General features: G+C 44.1%; 1 protein-coding gene across 2 annotated transcripts; it reads left to right on the plus strand.

Annotated features, from left to right (window-relative positions):
- The first annotated feature begins 3,432 nt into the window (after positions 1-3,432).
- Positions 3,433-20,230, plus strand: PGAM2 (phosphoglycerate mutase 2). 2 transcript variants are annotated; one of them, XM_039356592.1, is made up of 4 exons: positions 3,433-3,560; positions 10,237-10,654; positions 15,875-16,055; positions 20,009-20,230. In XM_039356592.1, exons 1-4 carry the CDS (start codon positions 3,499-3,501, stop codon positions 20,176-20,178), a joined length of 831 nt encoding a protein of 276 aa, XP_039212526.1. In that variant the 5' UTR covers positions 3,433-3,498; the 3' UTR covers positions 20,179-20,230. The 2 variants fall into 2 exon arrangements, with proteins under 2 accessions (XP_039212526.1, XP_039212527.1); XM_039356593.1 differs by lacking the exon at positions 3,433-3,560 and adding an exon at positions 3,593-3,729.
- The last annotated feature ends 1,138 nt before the right edge of the window (positions 20,231-21,368 follow it).

The raw sequence follows: 21,368 nt of genomic DNA on the forward strand, positions 1-21,368 counted from the left end.
ATTCACAATTGGGAAAGGCATCATGAAATGGGCTGCAGTCCTGTAATTAGGCTGGCTAAGCTGCATAGCTTAGAATAAAAAAGAATTAAGGTTGAAACCGTGCTGTCCTAAAAGTTTGATGTATTCAACAAGCAGATGAAAAACTTTACTAGTACAAATGTGTTCAAACTCTTCCTCATAAAGTATCCATCAATGGATTTGCTGGATCTTAGATCAGTAGCTTGGCAAGTGATTGGCTTCAAATGATACTGATTTTTTTTGCTGAGATTGTAGGTGCAAATACTGCTGGCTTCTTTCCCTGGTTGCCACATATTGTCATTCTGCAATAACTATCAGGCTACCTTCCTACAGTAGGGGGTCACTAACCATGTTTGCCATGTTCCCCACACATCCAGTGTACAATTTTTTGCCTGGTTGACATTGTTATCAGATCTGTCTTAGGATTGTACAGCGTTGGCAGGAGTAACAACTGATGAGTGGTCATAAAAGATAAAAGTACACCATGGAATAAAATCTGGACGGCTTTGGCATTTAACTTCCAAAAGCTGGTTTCATAACTGGCTATCAACTTAACAGGACTGGTTAATTAGCTGTGATCCACTGAGGTCCTCTTGGCCTTGTTAAATTTATTGGCTGGCATCCAATTTTGCTACGCCAGGATAAACTCTTGATAGGGCAGCATGTCCAGCAATGCAGTCCTAAGAATAGTGCAGAGTTCAGATGCATTCCCAGTTAAATGTCCAAAGGATCTTATACAGCATTTTTTTTTCAGTTAAAAAAGCTCCTCTATAATTTGCAAATAAGTGCATTTCACATTTTCCATTGTAATCTTACAGGGCATGGTGATGCCCTCAATAGACAGGTTTTGCTAGTGGTCTTAATGGACTGTTTAGATGTGCCAACATAGAGTTTCATATTGAAGTTCATTTTTTTTTTGTCTTGCATTGTGATAAGGTTCAATATTTCCTGTCCATGAGGAAGTTCAGAAGATTTGAGATCTTCCCATACCAAAAGGAATACTGTGAGATTTGTTTAAACTGTTTACATTAACAAATGCCATTAGATAAGATTTGTAGCTTAACTGAGTTTTATAAAGCAAGATCAAGAAATGTTAACTTTAGAAATGTGACATACATTCACACAAAACTTTGTTCTTTAGTTGCTTATAGGACTTTCAAAAGCTAAGGGCAACACTTGCAAATTTAATACCAAAAAATGGCATCTTTTCCTGCATTTGTTTATGAGGAGATACCTATATTCCATTCGCTGTTTGGAAAAATTCTCACCCTCAAACAAATTAAAATGCAAAGTTGCCTAAAGGTACTATATAGGCTATTTTGGAGAACTAGCTGCATATGAACCCTCAAATCTAATACTGTAAATGACAAAAAAAATCCTGTATTTGAGTCTCAAATGCCATTCAGAATTTTATTCAATTTCTATAGGCACCCAACTCAGTGGCTAGGCAGCTTACAATTCTAAAAGTATAAAACAATCATTAAATTTGAACAGCAGTGATGATTAATCAACTAATTGTAAAGCCAAGTAACAAGACACTTAACACACACTGTTCAAAAATGCTTGAACAGAGCCCTTAAATTCTTGAGTTCTCATAAGTAGTTGTCTCCCTGCCCTAGACAGATGCAGCCTTAATCTTCTTTGAAAAAAAAAAATGGCATAAGGCAACCTTCCTCTTTGGTGGAATGGGACAACTTATTGCAACCAATTTGCCATGGCCAACTTTCATGGGACAACTCAACTGAGGGACAATTTAACAATTCAATTTAATTATTTAAAATAATTCAACATTTTAATTTTTGTCATTCACATTTAATTTTGTTCCTCTAGCATCCTTTCTTTAATGATACTGTTGGATTATTTCTTTGATATTAGTGCAATTCTTGTCTCATTATGAGTTGGGTGGCAAGTTGGCTGCAAGTAAGTTGTTGTAGACCCTCTCTTTAGATCTGAGCTTTCTTCCTTAGATCCTCTGGCAGGTCAGTTCTTGCAGGCTTAAACCTGTCAATCCAAAATAATGCAGCCACTGGGTCCTTCCAGGCTTGTAATTAATCTTTTTGTTACGTTGATGTATTCTCATGTTCTACTCCATTATTTTATTGTTCTGTTTTACTTTGTTTACACTCTTTGTTGTAAGCCGCCTATAGTAGCTCCACATGAGACGGGTGATAAATATAACAAAAATAAATAATGGGGGTTCTGGGGTGAAGATAGCACAGAATTCTCAAAATGTGGCAATCCAGCCTTGCAACGTTTGGAAGGCCTTTGCATTTAAAGCATTTATAAAGGTCTCCAGGAGAGAGAGAGAGATCTACCTTTGTGTCCCCTCAGGGATCAGACGGTAACTTGAAAATCCCTAAGGAAGGTTGAAGGCTCCACATCATCACAGCTGTATTGACAGGAGCATGTGAGAAGAGCTACAGTTTTCCAGCAAGACCTAGTGCAATTCTATGCTTATCTTGGCTACTGCTGGAGTGGAAGAACACAGCAAGGAGGGGTATCGCGCATTCCAGAAGAAAACAACTAAGCGGGAAGCAAATCTACCCAGCCTAGCAGAATGGCATGGTTCCCCCCCCCCCCAAGTTGTCCATCAGAGATGGTCCAGTATCTCTGATACTGGAGTAAGGTCAGCAGAAGGTTGCGTGCCCCTCACATCACTCCACATTTCAAACTGCTTATTCGTTAACTCTAAATCGGACGGGAACCATCATGCCCAGCCAGCACGGCCGCGCCGAGAGGAACTGTAGTCCTATCTTATCAGCCTCAGTGGGATGCAACTGAAATGGAAGCAGAGCACCGATGGCCCTAAACACCCTTCTCCTCCCCCCCCCCCCGGGAAGAGCAGTTGTCCCTGTTGCAAAGGGAAAGGATTTCTAAGGATTCCCGCAGGCCGGCCGGGTCCCGGTAGAGACCCTCCCCCTCCCCGCCGGATCCCTCGAATGCTCCTTGCGGCAACAAAGCGCTTGGCCCCGTTTCTCCCGCTGGCTCGGGAGCAGCCCCGCCGTTTCGCGCCCGCGCGGCTGAGAGCGCCGCAATGCAACACCAGCCGAGAGCCCGGGAGACGGGGTGGGTGGGCAGGGGTGTCCGTCCCCCGCCTCTCCGCGGCCCTCGTCGGAGCCCCCAACCGAGCTTGGCTTTCGGGGCGGCCCTGTCTCGGGGGTCCGTGCCGGACGAGCCGAAACGCGGTTTGCAAAAAAAGCGGGTCGAGCTCGGCTGCTCTGCAGCTCGCGCTTCTTGCGGCCGCGCCCCACGCCCTTTCTTGCAGCAACCGAGCCGAGCCAGCCCGCGGGCAGGGGAGCCGCAGCCGGCTCCCTGCTGACTCACTCGAGCCTGTGGGCGGGGGAAGGCCGAGCTCGCCCCGGGGAAGAAGAACCCGGCCCAAGTGGGGCAGTGGAAATCTACAGCGCCCGTCCTGCCTTTTCCCCCCAGCCAGGCTCCGTTCCCGCCCAGCCTGCCATCCCGCCGCAGCGCCCGCCTGCAATGGGATCGCTCCCGGCGCGCCCCCTAGCGGCCGTGGGAAGCCAAAGGACGGCGCTTGCGAGGTTGGTACCAAAAGCCGACATCTTTTCCTTGCGTTTGTCGACTCCCGGTTTGGGGCGGGAGGGGGGGGTAAGAATTTCTCCCCCCTTCCCGTTCTCAAGGTTGTTTGGGGAGCGTTGGAGAACTTGCAACCGGCCAGCGGACGTTGGGTGTAAACTCGGTTCCTCCCTGGTAAGGTACTAAAGCGTTTTTCTGGGTTCTGCTATTGCAGTGTTTCTCAACCTTGACAATTTTAAGGCCTGTGGACTTCAACTCCCAGAATTCCACAGCCAGCAATGCTGGCTGTGGAATTCTGGGAGTTGAAGTCCACAGGCCTTAAAATGGTCGAGGTTGAGAAACACTGTGCTAGGGATAATTCTCAAGGCTTTCCTCTGGAAAGATTCCAAAGGATTGCTATCTAACGTCTACTCTCCCCATCTTAATGGTCCGTGAATTACCAGATTTGAAGTTTACTCCTGTAAGAAAACATCCCGCTGAGAAGGAAAACTGTGTGCTAGTTGTTAAAATTCATCACAAAATGGACTTGTCGGACTGGAAGACAGTATGAGATGCGTTCCTTGCTTCCCACACTGACTGGCTGGGGATTCTGGGAGCTGGAGTTACAATACATTCAGAGAGTATCGGGTTGAGGAAAGCTGATCTAAATGGATAAATAGTTTGTGTGACATAAGCCATGATTTAATGCAGGCTGAGTTCACCAAGTGCAAAACCATTCAAATACGTTAGATTAGCATTCTATGTATCACAATCTCACCTGGTATAAATTTGCTTGTTTCAAGTCCGTGGACCAGTACTGGGGTGCGGCATGCCAGCAACTGGTCCACATAAACAAGCAAAGCCCCATCTGCGTGATGCAGGCAACACACAAAACTACGCACCCTCCGGTCCATGGAAAAACCTCTCTCCATGGAACCGGTCCTTAGTGCCCAAAAGGTTGGGGACTTCTGGCCTTGAAGAGTCATGCAAATGTTGCCTTATTAAATCCGTAGGCATATTTTGGCACTTTGCAAGATTCCTTTGAAGAAACAGGACTCAGGATTTTAGCTTCCACCCACTGGCCAGGCTGAGCACCTGATTCAATTCCTCACTGCTGTCCAAAGAAAAATCTTCATCGGGGTCCAGTTCAAGCTGGGAATAAACAATATGGAGACTGCTTTAGAAAGAAGGTTGGAGTTTATTGAAGAGGAGATCCAGACAGACAGATGGCTTTGGGGAAAAAAAAAACAACGGACCACATGGAACAAGTGGTGGGCTTTTATACCTTCTTGAGCTTTTGTTTGGAGTTGTTCCTGTGGCATGAACTTTGACCTGAGTCTGCCTTTCTGGTATTCTGATGGTGGTGGATCATATTCTGCTTCCCTGGGGTTGTGGCTAATGACTGTTGGATTTTTTGGTGTGAGGGATTGTTGATTCTAGGGATCTTTCTTTGTAATCCTGGCTTCCTGGCTCCAATCTTTCTGACAAGATTATCACAACTGCATTTCTGCAGACCTGGTTTCTGTTTGGGACAGAGAAACTTGGGGGGGGGGTTGGTTTCTGCCTTTAAAAATCCTTTGGGAAAATGTTTTCTTTCTTTTTAATATTTCCCAAAATATTTCTTTCTCTGGATTCTTCCCACACTGCACTCTAAGGATATTAGTATAGGGGCATTTGTTGAAGGTTGAGAGGGGGCTGGCTGGAGGCTACCTGGCAGGCAGGATTCTTTTTGAAATGCATGTTTTTACCTGCTCTTAAACCCCAAAAATTTCTAACATGGTCTGCAGTACAAACAATGAAATGCTAACAATAAACAGAATTGCAACAGAAACATGACAATCGAGTCCCACCTGTTTGCTTTGAAATTCAGTGCAAATAATATTGGAAGGTACAAAGAAAAAATATATTCCCACCAGGAAGTGAAAATAACTAAGAGTGCTGATGATGGATGATACTACAACTGACATCCTAGGAAACCGTTGAATGGAAACACCTCAAATCCCATTGATTTGAAAGGGATCTTATCTACCTTTCTCTTCAGTGGCTAAGGTAAAATGGAGCAGGATCCCTAAGGCTGGCCTTAGTTATAAGTTTGGAGAAAATGGGCCCTAGCCATTGAGGACTCATGCCAATGGGGCATGTTCCATTATCTTCTCTTGCTGTTCTGTTATTGTAGAGCAGGGATGGCGGCCCGCAGGCTGGGTGCGTCATGCACAGGCCACACCCACCCTGGCCCCACAAAGGCAAAAAACATCACGATACGTCATGTGACGTGATCGAGTTTGACACCCGTGTTGTAGAGGAATACTGACGAAACCTTGAAAAATGCAAGGTTTACATATACATCAGCTTATCCCTGAAAGAGAGGAGCAGGTGAGAAAGTAACTCAAGATTGCACTGCCTTGATCGTCTTGGGTGTAAGAATGGGAAGAAAATTAGATAAGCTATCAAGATTTAATTACCTTGATCAGACTATGGCTGCCATAGGGTTCCAGCAGTCCTTCTGGCATCTGTTTCCTGGTCTGACATACCTCAAAGGGCTTCTGATTTCTGCAGCCCCAGAAAAAGTGGCTTTGGTCCATAATGAAGGAGTCCCCCCTCCCTTGGAAATGTTTATGACCTGGTTTAGTTGGCATTTGCATGTTGTGATGTGATTGGTTCAAGAAAAGTCAGTCATAGTCACTGGAGCTTAGCTGGTAAGGAGTAATTTCTTACCTGAAAATATTTTGTGGACAAGAAAAATACCTTAATACTAAATTAATACTTAATTTCTGCTTACATGTTATAGTCTTATTTAAGTTGGATATTGCCAACTTGATTTTTTTATTTCTCTCAGTTCCTTCCTCCCGTATCAGATGAATAGTTTTTGGTCCATATTGGTCTGTTATAAACCTATGTAATTTTTGTTTTTACTTGGTTATTAATTAACAGAGGTTAGTGTTCTTCTGGCGACTATATCTGCCCTTAGCAAATATAAGAAGAATATTCTGGTTCTTTAAACTTGAGGTCAAGCTATAGTCTTGGTTTATGCATCCTGCAAAGCCACACATTGTAATTGTTTTGACACAGGTAAGGGTTGAAAGCAAGCCATGATCCAAGCAAAGTTTAAATATCCCCACTGCGTGTGATTTTGCCCAGATGTCACACAACGGGGCTATTATTCTTTTGAAAAAAGTCAGCATTCCAGGCTCCAATTGAGTTTCTTAATGTTTCCTCCCACCAACAGCATTTGCCCATCAGTTATATTTAAATCTCAACTAGGAGAAAGGAAACAAAGCATATTTTAACTTAGCAGTGATGTGTGAAGGCACTGAAAAGCGTGGGAAAAGTTAATACTGTACTACAAATAGTCCCCAGCTTACGACCACAATTGAGATAAGACTTTCTGTTGCTAAGCAAGGCAATTGTTAAGTGATTTTACAACTTTTTTTTTTTTTTGCCTCTAGTTTCCCTTATCGATTTTCTTTGTGGGAAGCCAGCTGAATAGATTGCAGGATGGTGATCACTGCAACTGCCATAAATACATGCCAGTTGCTGAGCATTGGATTTTGATCACGTGACCATGGGGATGCTGAGATGGTCATAAGTGCGAGGATCGGTCATAAGTCACTTTCTGTGCCATTGTAACTTTAGTATGAAACATATGGTTGTAAACTCAGGACTACCTTTAGCAGACATGTCAAACACAAGGCCCGGGTGCTGGATGCGGCCCGCGAAATGGTTTCATGTGGCCCGCGAAGCCATCCTGGAAACAGTAAGCGAATGGCCCCCGCTGCCTTGGCCCTGGCCCAGACCGTCTGGGAGCCAATGTACAATTTTGTGGTGGCCATCTATGCTGAAATGCATTCAGTCTTAGCTCCACAAGGCCGTCTAGAAACAGCGAGGAACCAGCTCCTGCTGTGTCGGCCCCACCCCCTGGGTGCATGCTGGAGAGGTGTCACCCTTTGTGAGGAATGAAGAAATGGACTATGCCTTGGTGCCTGCCCCGGTCCCACTCCCTTCTGCCAGAGACCCTCAGATCTGTCTCACTCCTGCCCAAGGCACCCTTGACACAAATGATGTAGAGCTGGCCATGCCCCACCCAGTAGGCCACACCCACTCCATCCACGCCCACCCAGTAGGCCGCACCCATCCGGCCCCCCCAAGGACAACCACAATGCTGATGTGGCCCTCAATGAAATTGAGTTTGACACCCCTGCCCTATAGCAATATACATCTATCAAAAAAAAAAATGGTTACAATCAAGTAAAACTATAGACTGCCTTCCTTCGCTGATAACTATTCTAAAAAGCATTGATTGGGCTGAAAGACGCCTCCAATCTGAGTCAGTCAGTCTGCTCTTCACATTAAATCTCCTATCTTTAATCTAAAGAAAGGAAATAAGGAATGGAGGTAGGGGTTCCTTTCTGCAAACAGACTGAAGAGAGGGCTGCATGTTTGTACATATATAGTTGATACACATGTATAGTAAAGTACTGTATGCTCAGAGACCATCTGGGAAGGACATGGGAACAAGACAAGCCCATTTGACAGGCAACAAGGTTGTATCCAAAGAGTAAGCCTGCAGATAAAAAGAGTTTAGTCCAAATTCTAACATTACTTAAGTTCCCCTGACAAGATATTTCTCCTATCGAGATTATAGTATTGTCCATATCCCCTTGTGGCACCAAGAAAGCAGCTTTCCTCAAACCTGAATGCTTTTTTTCCATGGGTTGGATCTCGGGTTCCCATAATTCTCAGACAATTATGTTTTTGCAAAGAAAATGGAAGTCCAGCACATTTAGAGGGCACTAGATTAGGGACAAATTCAATACAAACTTCGGATTGTTGATCCACAGTGCCACCTGCTGGTCCAGATGGGGGCATTTCAGATTTTTATGGGTTTGGTTTGGTTTTTCTTCCTACAGTATAATGATGATTTAACTCGCTAGAGAAGCCAAGTTACACCGGCCATTTCTGGTGGCAGTGCTCAGTGGCTCAGTGGCCTTTTGGTGTCGCATTAGCCATAGAGCAGGACTGCCAATTATACAGAAGAGGAAAAAAAATTAAAACCTTGGCCTGCTCTTGTGTTCTTAGTATGTTGAAAGAAAAGTTTTCATCATGATTCATCTAAGCCAGGGATAAACAACATGGCAACTGCTTTAGAAAGAAGGTTGCAGTTTGTTGAAGAGCCAGACAGAAAGATGGTTCTGGCAGGAAACAGGAGAGAAAAAAAGGGGCCCAGCACATGTAGGAAATATATACATATATCCTCTGGAGCCTTTTGTTTGGAGTTATTCCCTGTTCCTGATTTGAGACTATTTTCTGTGTCATGTATTCTGACCTGAGTTTGGGTGTGCCGTTTGGCCTTTGTGAGTTAATCTTTGTCTTCCTAATCTCCTAGCTCCAATTTTCCTGATGGTTTACATTTGTACAGACCTGATTTCTGCTTGGGGGAGGCAGACTTGGGGCTATTAAGAAAAACTGGGCATGCTTTTCTGTCTCTTTAAGATCCTTTGAGAAAATATATTTTTCTGCCCTTTTTAATATTTCCTTTTCTGGGGGCTGACTTCCCACAAGTATTTAGCTCAGCCCTAGATGCATTTTTAATAAGAGCCAACCTTAAATATGCACAGCAATGTCCCTAGATCAGATCAAGGTTTTCTGTATTGTGTGAAGATAGCAATTCTAATTATACCACCCCTAGTTTTGAGCTGAAGGGGTTTGGGGCACCAATTTCACTGTCTTTTCTATGCCAGCTTGTTCTCAGAATATTTTGGGGAGAGAAGAAAGGAGCAGTAAGGTGAAAGGAAGAGCAGTTAAGATTTTTAATAAGTTCCTGCGTTTGATACTCTGCATAAAACCCATGAAGCTTTTATTTGGGCGGTGGATTCTTCTTAATCTGGAGGATCATGGAAGAATTATGGATTTGCTGCAAGGAAAGGAAAGGATTTCCCAAAGCTGTTTTTCCAAAAGGCAACTGGACTTTTTTGCCTTTTTTTTCTTTCTTTGAAAATGTTTTGCTTCTCATCCAAGAAGTTTTTTCAGAACTGAAGAAACTTTTTGGATGAGAAGCGAAACATTTTTTAAGGAAAAAAAGAAAGTCCAGATGCCTTTTGGAAAAGCAGCTTTGGGAAAACCATGTCCTGGATAACTGGGAATCTCCATAGACAGGAAGAGGGTTTACTAATCTTCCATTGTGCTTCTGATCCAGAAATGGGGCTGATTTCTGAACAGGGGAGAAGACAAGACAAGACATAAACTCTCCGTTAATCCAGGAAAAGCCTTTCTGCTTTGCTCTTGAGCCTGGGTGATAAATGGCAGTTAAGAAAAGGGAGACTCCTGGCAGTTCCCAATTGCTCACAGAGTTGGTGGTGCTAGAGAAGTTCTCACCATCCCGTTCCTCCGTTTCATTTGTAGCCAGAGGCCTCTGATCAGAAACTTCTCCGCTCTGCCAAGTCTTCTGCTATTTCTGGCCCAGCCAGAAGAAGTTATCTTCTTGCTATTTTTAACCAGAATGGGAGAACCGCTCTTCCGTCAGCATGAATGGCTCCGAAGATGGAGCTGCTTGATCAGGAGGGGCGAGATGGGCAGGGCAGAGCAGAAGACCTGTATAAATAGCCTCAAAACTGTCCTCCTCGCTGTGGGTAGCTCCGGGCAGCAGCCAAACTCGGCGTTCGGTGCTGGCTCCTTGTTGAGGCCGACGGTGTTTGTTTCCTCCAGAACGATGCCAACCCACCGGCTCGTGATTGTGCGCCACGGCGAGAGCACCTGGAACCAGGAGAACCGCTTCTGCGGCTGGTTCGACGCCGAACTGAGTGAAAAGGGGAAGGAGGAAGCCAAGCACGGAGCCCAGGCCATCAAGGAAGCCGGCTATGAGTTCGACTGTTTCTACACCTCGGTGCTGAAGAGAGCCATCCGCACCCTCTGGTACATCATGGACGGCTGTGACCAGATGTGGGTGCCCGTGATTCGTACCTGGCGCCTGAACGAACGCCACTACGGGGGTCTGACGGGCCTCAACAAGGCGGAGACCGCAGCCAAGCATGGGGAGGAGCAGGTCAAAATCTGGAGAAGGTCTTACGACATTCCGCCTCCCCCCATGGATGAAGGCCACCCTTTCTACAAAGTCATCAGCAAGGTCAGTGGCAGCAGAACGTTCGATGAGAGGACCGACGGGTGGTGGGCCTTGGCCAGTTAGGACGGTGGAGGTGTGTATTCAAATACCGGTAGTCCTCAACTTACAGTTGCCTATTGGTCTCCGGGTCCAATTCAAGGTGTTGGTCATTACCTTTAAAGCCCTATATGGCTCAGGGCCAGGCTATTTGCGAGACCGCCTACTACCTCACAGTTCCCTACATCCGGTTAGATCCCACAGGCTGGGCCTCCTTCAGGCCCCATCGGCCAAGCAGTGCCATTTGGCGGGGCCGCGGAGGAGGGCCTTCTCTGTGATGGCGCCCACGCTTTGGAACCAGCTCCCCCCGGAGATCAGGACCGCTCCCACCCTGTTGGTCTTCCGTAAGCTACTTAAGACCTGGCTTTTCCGGCAGGCCTGAGGTTTATAAAACCTTACCCCGGATGATTGTTTTTGTATTGTTGTTTTGTTATGTTTTATGTGTTTTTTATTGTTAGCCGCCCAGAGTCCTTCGGGAGTGGGGCGGCTTATAAATTTTAAAAATAAAAATAAATAAATAAAATAAAATACAGTCACAATTGAGCCCAGAATGTCTCTGATTCAATAAGACGTTTGTAAGAGTGAATTTTGCCCCGTTTTACCACCTTTCTTGCTATGGTGAATCACTGCAGTTAATAATAATAATAATAATAGTAATAATAATAATAATAATAAAGTTGGAAGGGACCTTGGAGGTCATCTAGCCCAACCCCCTGCTCAGGCAGGAAACCCTGACAATGGCTATCCAGTTTCTTCTTAAAAACCTCCAGAAATGGAGCACCCAACCGCTTCTGAAGGCAGGCTGTTCCACTGGTTAATTGTTCTCACTGTCAGGAAGTTTCTCCTTAGTTCTAGGTTGCTTCTCTCCTTGATTAGTTTCCATCCGTTGCTTCTTGTCCTGCTTTCAGGCGCTTTGGAGAAGAGCTTGACTCCCTCTTCTTCGATAAGTTAGTACTGTGGTTGTTAAGTGAATCTGGCTTCCCCATTGCCTTTGCTTGTCGGAAGGTCGCAAAAGCGGATCCCGTGACCTTGGGACACAGCAACGGTCATCAGTATGATCCCGTGGCCAAGCACCTGAATTTTGATCACGTGACCCTGGAGCTGCTACATACAAAGGTTGTAACTGTGAAAAACGGTGACGAAGTCACTTTTTTCAACACCGTTGCAACCGTCACTAAATGAACCATTGTAAGTTAAGGGCTACCTGTACCTTGTTTATAGGAAGCTTGGGGAGAAGGTGACCTTGACGCACTTTCTTCCTTAGTCTAATTTTCAGCCAGGATGTGAGATGTGAAAATAAAATATATAGAAAGGGAAGAGTTGTTTTTGCTTCCTTGTGGTTTGTTTGTTTGTTTGTGGGTTTTTTTTGGAAGAATGTCCGAAATATGGGTAGCAAAAAGCTCATCAATTGGCTGTTACAACATATTGAGAGGAAAACCTCCTTATGTTTCTGCAGCAAAGATCTTCCATCTGGGCAGAATGCTGCGCAAGAAACATGGGCCTGTGGGAAGGAAAGTCCCATTTTAAAAATGGGGAAGTCTAAAGCTTTGCATAGTCCTGTGTCCTTTAACATGCATGGATTAGTTTTGGCTTGGCAGGCTGTAGAAGATGTTAACGCTGGGTGAGGTGTAGTCAATAAACCTGGAGAAGACACTCTTCAGAGTAATCTAATTCAGATTCCTCATCAGTGTAGGAAGAGGTGATGGCCTGATTCCTGCTTCAATACGTCTAGCAAAGAAGTCAGCATTTCCTGATACATATTTTTTATAACAAGTTTGTATTGGTTTTCCACTTTTACATTTAAGTATTTGAAAAGCAGCGTGGTGATTGGGTAGTCAGTAGTACAATAACAAAATTCTGTAGTACATATCTCAGGTTACATCATCCAAAAATTCCTTCTCTATTTCCCTTAACATTTGCTATATCATATTTAAGCTGATAGATTTCTAGTTGCAACAAGCTCAATTAAAACATTTATCCGTATATTTTTACTTATACATATCCATATCCTGTATTTAACTTTTACAGTATTTCCTGATATTTTAAAATTAGGAATGAAGAAGTAGGAAACTTGAACATGGGATTTATTATACTTCTCCTCCTCCTCCTCCTCCTCCTCCTCCTCCTCCTCCTCCTCGTCCTCTCTTCCTCTTTCTTTTTCTTTTTCTTCTTCTTCTCCTCCTCCTCCTCCTCTTCTTCTTCTTCTTTTCTTCTTCTTCTTCTCCTCCTCCTCCTCCTCCTCCTCTTAAACAACTCTTAGCTATCTATGTAAAGGTAAGGATTCTTATACCCCACAGCTCTACAGCCACCTTTTAAAAACTGAACTTAGGCTAGGCTACCAGGAATTGTATGGCACTCCTTTGGAAAAAAAACAAAACCCTGCAATAATTTTGACAAAGAGTCCTAAATTATGATGTTGACCCAGAAATGATTTCCAATCCGGTCTTTGCCCGGAATTTTGACTAGCTACAAGGAGGTGAGAAGCTATAGGCTAACACTAAATGTTTCCCTACACTTTAGCATAATTTGCAATGGTTAGTTGAATGAGCCATATTGCTCTGAGGTCACTCATCACTCTAACCCAGTGTTTCCCAAACTTGACAATTTTAAGGCATGTGGACTTCAACTCCCAGAATTCCACAGCCAGCATTGCTGGCTGTGGAATTCTGGGAGTTGAAGTCCACATGCCTTAAAATTGTCAAGTTTGGGAAACACTGCTTAACCCATCAACCATGTTTTCTAAACCATAACACAATTAAACCATGGCATAATTTAATGAAACATGTAAGGTTAGTCTACAGGCATTTAAGGATGCTACTTAATTAGCTCTTTAGAGGCTACTTTGCAAAGCCTGATAGCCTTGGCCTCCAACTCGAGGTAATTGCAAACAAAATGGAAAATGCAGACAGAAGATGAAAATCTTATTTTTAAAATAGGTAGCATTAAACATCTGTGACCTCATGCATGTCATTTTAATTTAATTGATTTTACTTTATTTAATAATTCAGTATTGAAGAGACAGCTTTCTCTTCCTAGTACGAGAAAGCTTATGCCAAGGCATTTGTTATTTTTTAAGTTGTTAACATTTTAAAGATTAGCCAATTAATCCTTTAAGAATATTTATCATTTTTGCCACAAAAGACTTAACGAAGGAAGTGTCTGGAAATTATTCAAATGCTATTAGTCATAATAAAAAAAGGGGGAGGCTATCAAGCGGTTTCTCTGATGCTCCGGAGTTCATTATTCTAAAATGTCACAAGTAGTTTGCTTTTTCTGGTATTCATGAGCATTTAGCTCCCCTGAGTTCATCAAAACACCCACACAAGTGCAAATATATTTCCTCTGCCTTCCAAAGATGCATTCCACATTTTGCAAAAAAAAAAAAAACCCCACACTCCCAACTCATTAAGAAGCAGAAAGTACAGCTGTCTCCTATGCTGCTATTTCATTGTGCTATTTTTCAGCAATATCTAAAAAAAAAAAATGCCTACTGTATCCCATAGTTTCAAGTACCAGACTAAGATGGACAAACCAGGACAGACATTGGAGTTCCCCAACCTGATACGTCGCTGGCTGGGATGATCTAATTAAGGAAGGTTGTAATCCATATTTTGTCCACCGAGATTACAGGGCGTGGTACTCGTTTCCGTTTTTTAGCCAAGGGAGTCTGAAGAAACCTCCTTGGTCATTTAGCTGGCATGGCATCACGAAACATGGAACGCTGCTACCTTCCCACCGAAGTGGTACCCATTTATCTACTCACATTTTCATGCTTTTGAATTACTAGGTGGGCAGGAGCTCACTCCATCACACAGTGCTCAGGTCTCAAACCCAGGCTGTCAGCAAGCTCGGCTTCTTAACCACTGAGCCATCGTGCCCCTCCCCCCCAATATATATTGATAAATATCATATATAGAGACATGACTGACAGGGAAACCTTTCCACATATATATATATATATATATATATATATATATATATATATATATACACATACATACATACATACATACATACATATATTCCTTTTGTTCTTGCTCATTTATTTTTTAATTTGTTTTGAGTGGATATATTTTTCCATTCTTTTTCTGACAAAGAGTTAAAGAATTAAGTTGGGAGACTAATATGGCCATTTTGAGCTCTTTTGTTCTCATCAGTTAGCCATACCCTTTATCGGATTCGAACGTGGGCAGTTTACATACTAGGCAGTTGTTTAACCACCAAGCCACAGGCTCTCCTCCCCTCTTTGTCAGCCGAGTCAAGGGAGTATATACAGAAAGTTTTTCAGACAGACCGGTCTGATTGATTACACCTTGACATTTTGACTGCTGTACTGCAGTTCTACTTTTTACAATCTCTTTTGCCTTGCAGCCCCCCAACTAGGGGCGTTAAGCAGGCTCAAGTTCGCTACTGCGAAACATTTACAAATTCAGATTTCTTTTTCTAACAAAGAGTTAAAAAATTAAGTTGGGAGACTAATATGATCATAATACAGTTCCCCATGTTGTGGTGACCCCCAACCACTTATACATCACCGGATGCCAGGGGCGTGGCCAAAGAAAAGTGGGGAAAAAATGGCAGACAGCCTTGTTTGGCGACCCCCGTGAAATGGTCGTTCGACCCCAAATGGGGTCCCAACCCACAGGTTGAGAACCACTGCTTTATGGGATCCGAATGTGGTGTGTGTGTGTGTGTGTGTGTGTGTGTGTGTGTGTGTGTGTGTATGTAGGTCTTTGGTTGTTCGGGTTTTCTCCCACGTAAAATTGGAAGTGTCAAGACACTTCCAATTTTACGTGGGAGAAAACTCGAACAACCAAAGACCTACATACAAATACCCGCGAAAACCTCAGAAAACAAATATATATATATATATATATATATTCAAAGAAACCCAACCCAAAATCAAATTAAAAGATAAATGAGCAAGAACTAAAACGAAAAGATTGAGAAATGCAGAAAAAAGAATACTTCCAGCTTTTTCTTTGATACAATATAAATAAAAAGAACACATTAAACTCTGACGAAGTGAAGGATCAAGAATGAAGAATAGAATCAATGCATTTCTTCTTTACTCGTCCTCCTTCTCTTCTTCTAAAAAGTCATTCCCCAGCCTCTGAGGTTGACCCAAACTTTCTCGTCCTCCCTTCTCCGCTCTAACCATTGTCTTCTGTCTTTCGAACCATACAGGAACGAAGGTATGCAGGACTGAAGCCTGGAGAACTGCCAGCCTGTGAGAGCTTGAAAGATACCATTGCCCGGGCTTTGCCCTTCTGGAATGATGAGATTGCACCCAAGATCAAACAGGGCAACCGGGTACTCATTGCTGCCCATGGAAACAGCCTCCGGGGGATAGTCAAACATTTGGAAGGTAAGGACCACCAAGCATCCCCCAGCCTCGTGTATAATCATAATACCCATATATTTTCCCCTTCCTCTTGCCTCACACAATGTCTTTGTCTGGAAGAGGAGGAGAAGAAGGAGAAGCCGTCAAGCCAATTCCATCCATTCTTTTTTATTTTAAGTGTTGTTGTTGTTAGTTGCAAAGTTGTGTCCGACCCATCGCGACCCCATGGCCTTCCTGTCCTCTACCATCTTCTGGAGTCCATTGAAGCTCACGCCTACTGCTTGAGTGACTCCATCTAGCAACCTCATTCTCTGTCGTCCCCTTCTTCTATTGCCCTCAATCTTTCCCAGCATTAGGCTTTTCTCCAGTGAGTCCTTCCTTCTCATTAGGTGGCCAAAGTACTTGAGTTTCAACTTCAGGATCTAGCCTTCCAAAGAGCGCTCAGGGTTGATCTTCTCTAGGACTGACCAATTTGATCACCTTGTCCAGGGGACTCGCAGGAGTCTTCTCCAGCACCATAGTTCAAAGACTTCCATTCTTTGGCGCTCAGCCTTTCTTCTGGTCCAACTTTCACAGCCATACATTGCAACTGGGAAAACCATGGCCTTGACTATACGCACTTTGGTTGGCAGGGTGATGTCTCTGCTTTTTAGTATGCTGTCTAGATTTGCCATAGCTTTCCACCCTAGATTCAAGCATCTTTTAATTTCTTGGCTGCACCTTTTGATCTCACCTCCTCAAGCTCTTTTTACTAAGGCCTCCAGATCAACCCAGTCACTGTTATGAGACTGGTTTGTTTGATGGTTTAATGAGCATGCAGACCCAGCTAATGGTTTGCTTTGTTAAGCAAAGTATGGCTTAGCATGATAACACGAAGGTGAATATTTCCCTGGCTCTTCTGGATCTGAACTGAACCAGGGAATTACCAAGAAGACCCCCCCCAAAAAAGGGGGGGGGTTCAGACCTGTAGGCCCTATGTGGCAGGGGTCTTCAAACCTGGCCCTTTTATGACTTGTGCCTGGCTGAGGAATTCTGGAAGTTGAAGTCCACAAGTCATAAAAGGGCCAGGTTTGAAGAACCCTGTTATATGGGGTCATACAGGTTAGGTCTCAGCACTCGCTTGCCTAATATGTAATCTTGATTGCCTGGCCAGACCAACCAGGTTTGCTAAGAGAGTTGCTCAAATGCCAGAGCACCAAAGGACAGCTAAGTCCTGCCCTTCGCGAAGGAGTATATCACTTACAGGTGACCTTTACGTGGGCAGATCGTCAGATTTGTCTCTCCTCAGATATGTATTTGGGCTCCTTGAACCTTGATAACTTATGTCTGCCTTCTCGGACACTCCTAATGTTTCCGCAGTCTCTTCTGTGGGAAGCATTTTGCTGCAACATGGGGCTCGTATAAACCAGCTTAACAGAATGACCATTGTCCACCATTATGAGAGTTATACACCATTAGTATACCGTGAGAGCCAGCAAGGACATCTGGCATGGGCGTTCTCACCTAGTAGTTGCCATGTCTGTCCTTAAAATGTTTGTCATGATGGACATGGCCAATTACTAAACTTGTTTATCATAAGGCACAGTGGAAAGCTTGTTTTCTACTCTCACAAATATCTATTCAAATCCTTCCTTCCTTCCTTCCTCATGCTCCATTCCTTCCTTCCTTCCTTCCTTCCTTCCTTCCTTCCTTCCTTCCTTCCTTCCTTCCTTCCTTCTTTCCTCATGCTCCATTTCTTCCTTCCTTCCTTCCTTCCTTCCTTCCTTCCTTCCTTCCTTCCTTCCTTCCTTCCTACCTACCTACCTACCTACCTACCTACCTACCTACCCCTCGTGCTCTACTCCTTCCTTTTTTCTTTCCTTTCTTCCTTCCTTTTTCATCCATCCCCTCTTTTTATTTTTCAAGAGGTGCTATAGGTTGTGCGTGTGGCCAGGGGCATTGTTGGCCATAAAAACGATGTCAGACCAACCTTCCTCAGTTCAGCGCTCTCAAGGTATGTGGACTTCAATTCCCAGAATTCTCTAGAACAGGTCATTGCCAAGAACTGAGGTTGAAGACCACCCATCTTGAGAGGGTTGAATTTGGAGAAGACTGGACGATACACATTATAACAGGGGTCTTCAAACTTGGCAGCTTTAAGACTTGTGGACTTCCAACTGCCAAAATTCCTCAGCCAGCCTTGGCTGGCTGAGGATTTCTGGGAACCACAAGTCTAAAAGTTGCCAAGTTTGAAGACCCTTGCATTATAAGGAGGCAGGGAACACTTTGAGTGCAATGATGGGAGAATCTCTCTGCTATCTACTTTCCATCTATCGCCATGGTCCTGGAAAAGCTGCTACCCAGCCTCAGCTGTGGTTTGAAATGAACTGAAGACAATTTGACATGCTGCCGGCTGAAGGTTGTGTTGCTATTTCCAGTTTGGCATTGTATTACAAAAGTTAAAAGTGCAGCTGGAAGGTTTGCTTCTTCTGTCTCATCCTGGGTGCTCACTAACAGCACTTCTATCTCCCCTATCTCTGCCCCAAGAGCCCGTTTCCATAACATCCCCCAAAGTTGGGAAGGTTGCAAAGATACTTCTCACAATTAAAGAAGGAGACGAGACATCGTTTGCTTTGGCTCAAAGAAGCGCTCAGAGTCTTTCCAAAGTTCTGCTAATCCTCTTCACTGGTAGTTGCTGTGATGCTTCAGAAGGGTCTTACATCTAAATGGCAGAAATCCTAATCACCGCTTGTTGCTGTTGTTCAGTTGCTAAGTCTTCATGATCCCCTGTGACTCTGTGGACTCTAGCATGCCAATGCCTCCCAGAGTTTGCCCAAATTCATGTTCATTGTGTCAATGACACTATCTAACCGTCCCATCATCTGCCGTCTCCTTCTCCTTTTGTCTTCCGTCTTTCCCAACATCAAGGCCTTTTCTCACATAGTCCTCTCGTCTCATTGGCCAAAGTCTTTGAGCTTCAACTTCATATCTGTCCTTCCAAAGAAAAGTCAGGGTTGGTTTCCTTTAGGATGGACTGACTGGATCTTCTTGCAGTCCAAGGGACTCTCAAGAGCCTTCTCCAGCACCAGACCACTGCTAGACAGTATCTAAGGCAGGGGTCTTCAAACTTGGCCCTTTTATGACTTGTGGACTTCAACTCCCAGAATTCCTCAGCCAGCATAGCTTGACATTTGCCGAGGTAACAAGGACCCTTGGACCAAACTCTCTTCAAACGAGTGATTGCATGAATTAAGACATTTATCATCTTGATAAAGGCTTTGATCTGTTGTAAGGTTAAGCGCTGTATTTTTCTCGCTTTTACAGTTTGGTCTGGCCCTGTTGTCCACTGTAAGTTCTTTTATTGCATGTTCCCCCCCCCCAGACACCAATCTGGGCTTCTTGAGAGAAAGAACCATTTCTAGGGGGGGGGGGAAAGAGTTCTTTATTGGATCCACAGAGAAGAAGCTTTCTCTTCCCCACAACCAACCCTATTTAACCTTTAGATTTAAAATGGAAGGGAGACTGAGTTACCAGTTGTTTTTGATTTACAGTTCCTTTAGTTGACCGTTTGAAGTTACAACAGCACTGAAAAAGTGACTTATGACCGTTTTTTCACACTTACGACCATTGCAGCACCCCCATGATCACTTGATCAAAATTCAGATGCTTGGCAGCCGGTTCACATTTATGACAGTTGCAATGTCCCAGGGTGATGTGATTACCTTTTGCGACCTTCTGACAAGCAAAGTCAATGGCGAAGGCAGATTCACTTAACAACTTAATAACTGCAGTGATTCAGTTAACAACTGTAGCAAGAAAGATCATAAAACGGGACAGACTCACTGAACTGTCTCACTTAGCAACAGAAATGTTGGGCTCAATGGCGGTCGTAAGTCAAGGACGACCTGTACTTGGTTGGCTTGGTTTTATTGTTGACCACGGTGTGTAGAAGACTTCGGTGGATGCTTATCTGACCTGGCTTCATTGTCTCTGCGCAGGGATGTCTGATGCTGCCATCATGGAACTCAATCTTCCAACTGGGATTCCCATTGTGTATGAATTGGATGACAACCTAAAGCCTACCAAGCCCATGCAGTTCTTGGGTGATGAAGAGACCGTGAGGAAGGCTATGGAAGCGGTGGCAGCACAGGGCAAGGTCAAAAAGTGAGAGGAACAGCAAAGGGTCATTGGTGAAATTAAAAAAAAAAGTGAAAAACCCACTTGTGTGAGTGACATCTTTGTGTTCAGGAACAGCACGAGGGTGAAGACCATTGGAGTTAAAAATGGGGTCCTTCTTGTTTTAGCCTTCATATTGTTAATAATGGGGGTTTTCATACTAGAGTCCTTGCACATTGTTGTGACCTGGATCATCAGACACTGTTCTTTCCATCAGCTGCCATCAAAACAGACATTCCACAGAAAAACCAATGTCTGTGCAACTTAATTGCTGCAGATCTTCTACAAGCAATCCTTAAAAGCGGGGTGGGGGTGGGTGAGTGGGCTTTAAGGTAACCAAATTCAGGTTTGTGGGGCGACACAGATAGAGATAATGGGTCTGGAGGCTAAATCTTATGATGAACGATTGAGGGAACTAGGTGTGTCTAGCATATCAAAGAGAAGGAATAGGGAGCACATGATTACTCTCTTCCAGTACTTGAGGATCTGTCACAGAAATGGGGGGGGGGGGTTGACTTATTCTCCAAAGCACCTGAGGGCAGGACAAGAAATCACGGATGGAAGCTTGGTGAAGAGAGCGAGCCAACTTAGAATCAAGGAGAAATTTTCTGACAGCAATTAATCAGTGGAAAAGCTTGCCTCCCAGAGTTCTGGGTGTTCCATCACTGGAGTTTTTTAAAAAATAGACTAAATAACAATTTGACCTTTGGGACCACCATGACATGGATGACTTGAGAATCTCCGTTGACATTTCCTGCAGAAGTTTCATTACCTAACTAGGTTAACATCAGTGCCAAGGACCCCCCAGTTCAAACTTGAGCTACAAGTATTTTTTTCTATTGGCCTAGTAGTTACTATTTTTTTTAGGAGATTAGGGCATCAACCTGTTTCAACTCCTACTTTCTCTATGTTGCATTGCGTAAGTTTTGAAGGCTGTTTTGGAAGACCGCCTACACTTTGTCCAATTATGTAAACAGAGTAGCACCGAGGACCCCTCTTGCAAACCACCCCGTCCTGGAAACGACTATTTAACTATTTATTCGCGTGGGGAGGGGGGAGGACCCCTAGACCCCCTTTGTGGGGGGTATGTGTCTGTCTTTGTGTGTTAACAGAGCTTCTTTCTAACGCCCAAACCGCAGAAAGGGGCGGCGGAAAACTTTTCAGCGGGAACTGCAGCGCGCG

The sequence above is a fragment of the Crotalus tigris genome, unplaced genomic scaffold (genome assembly GCF_016545835.1).
Source record: "Crotalus tigris isolate CLP2741 ecotype Arizona unplaced genomic scaffold, ASM1654583v1 scf7180000018825.4774228, whole genome shotgun sequence".
Lineage (NCBI taxonomy): Eukaryota > Metazoa > Chordata > Lepidosauria > Squamata > Viperidae > Crotalus > Crotalus tigris.

Coding starts and splice junctions, on each gene's coding strand:
- PGAM2 (XM_039356592.1), top strand. CDS start 3,499: ATGGGATCGCTCCCGGCGCGCCCCCTAGCGGCCGTGGGAAGCCAAAGG. Junction 3,561..10,236: donor CAAAGGACGGCGCTTGCGAG/GTTGGTACCAAA, acceptor TGTTTCCTCCAG/AACGATGCCAACCCACCGGC. Junction 16,056..20,008: donor GATAGTCAAACATTTGGAAG/GTAAGGACCACC, acceptor GTCTCTGCGCAG/GGATGTCTGATGCTGCCATC.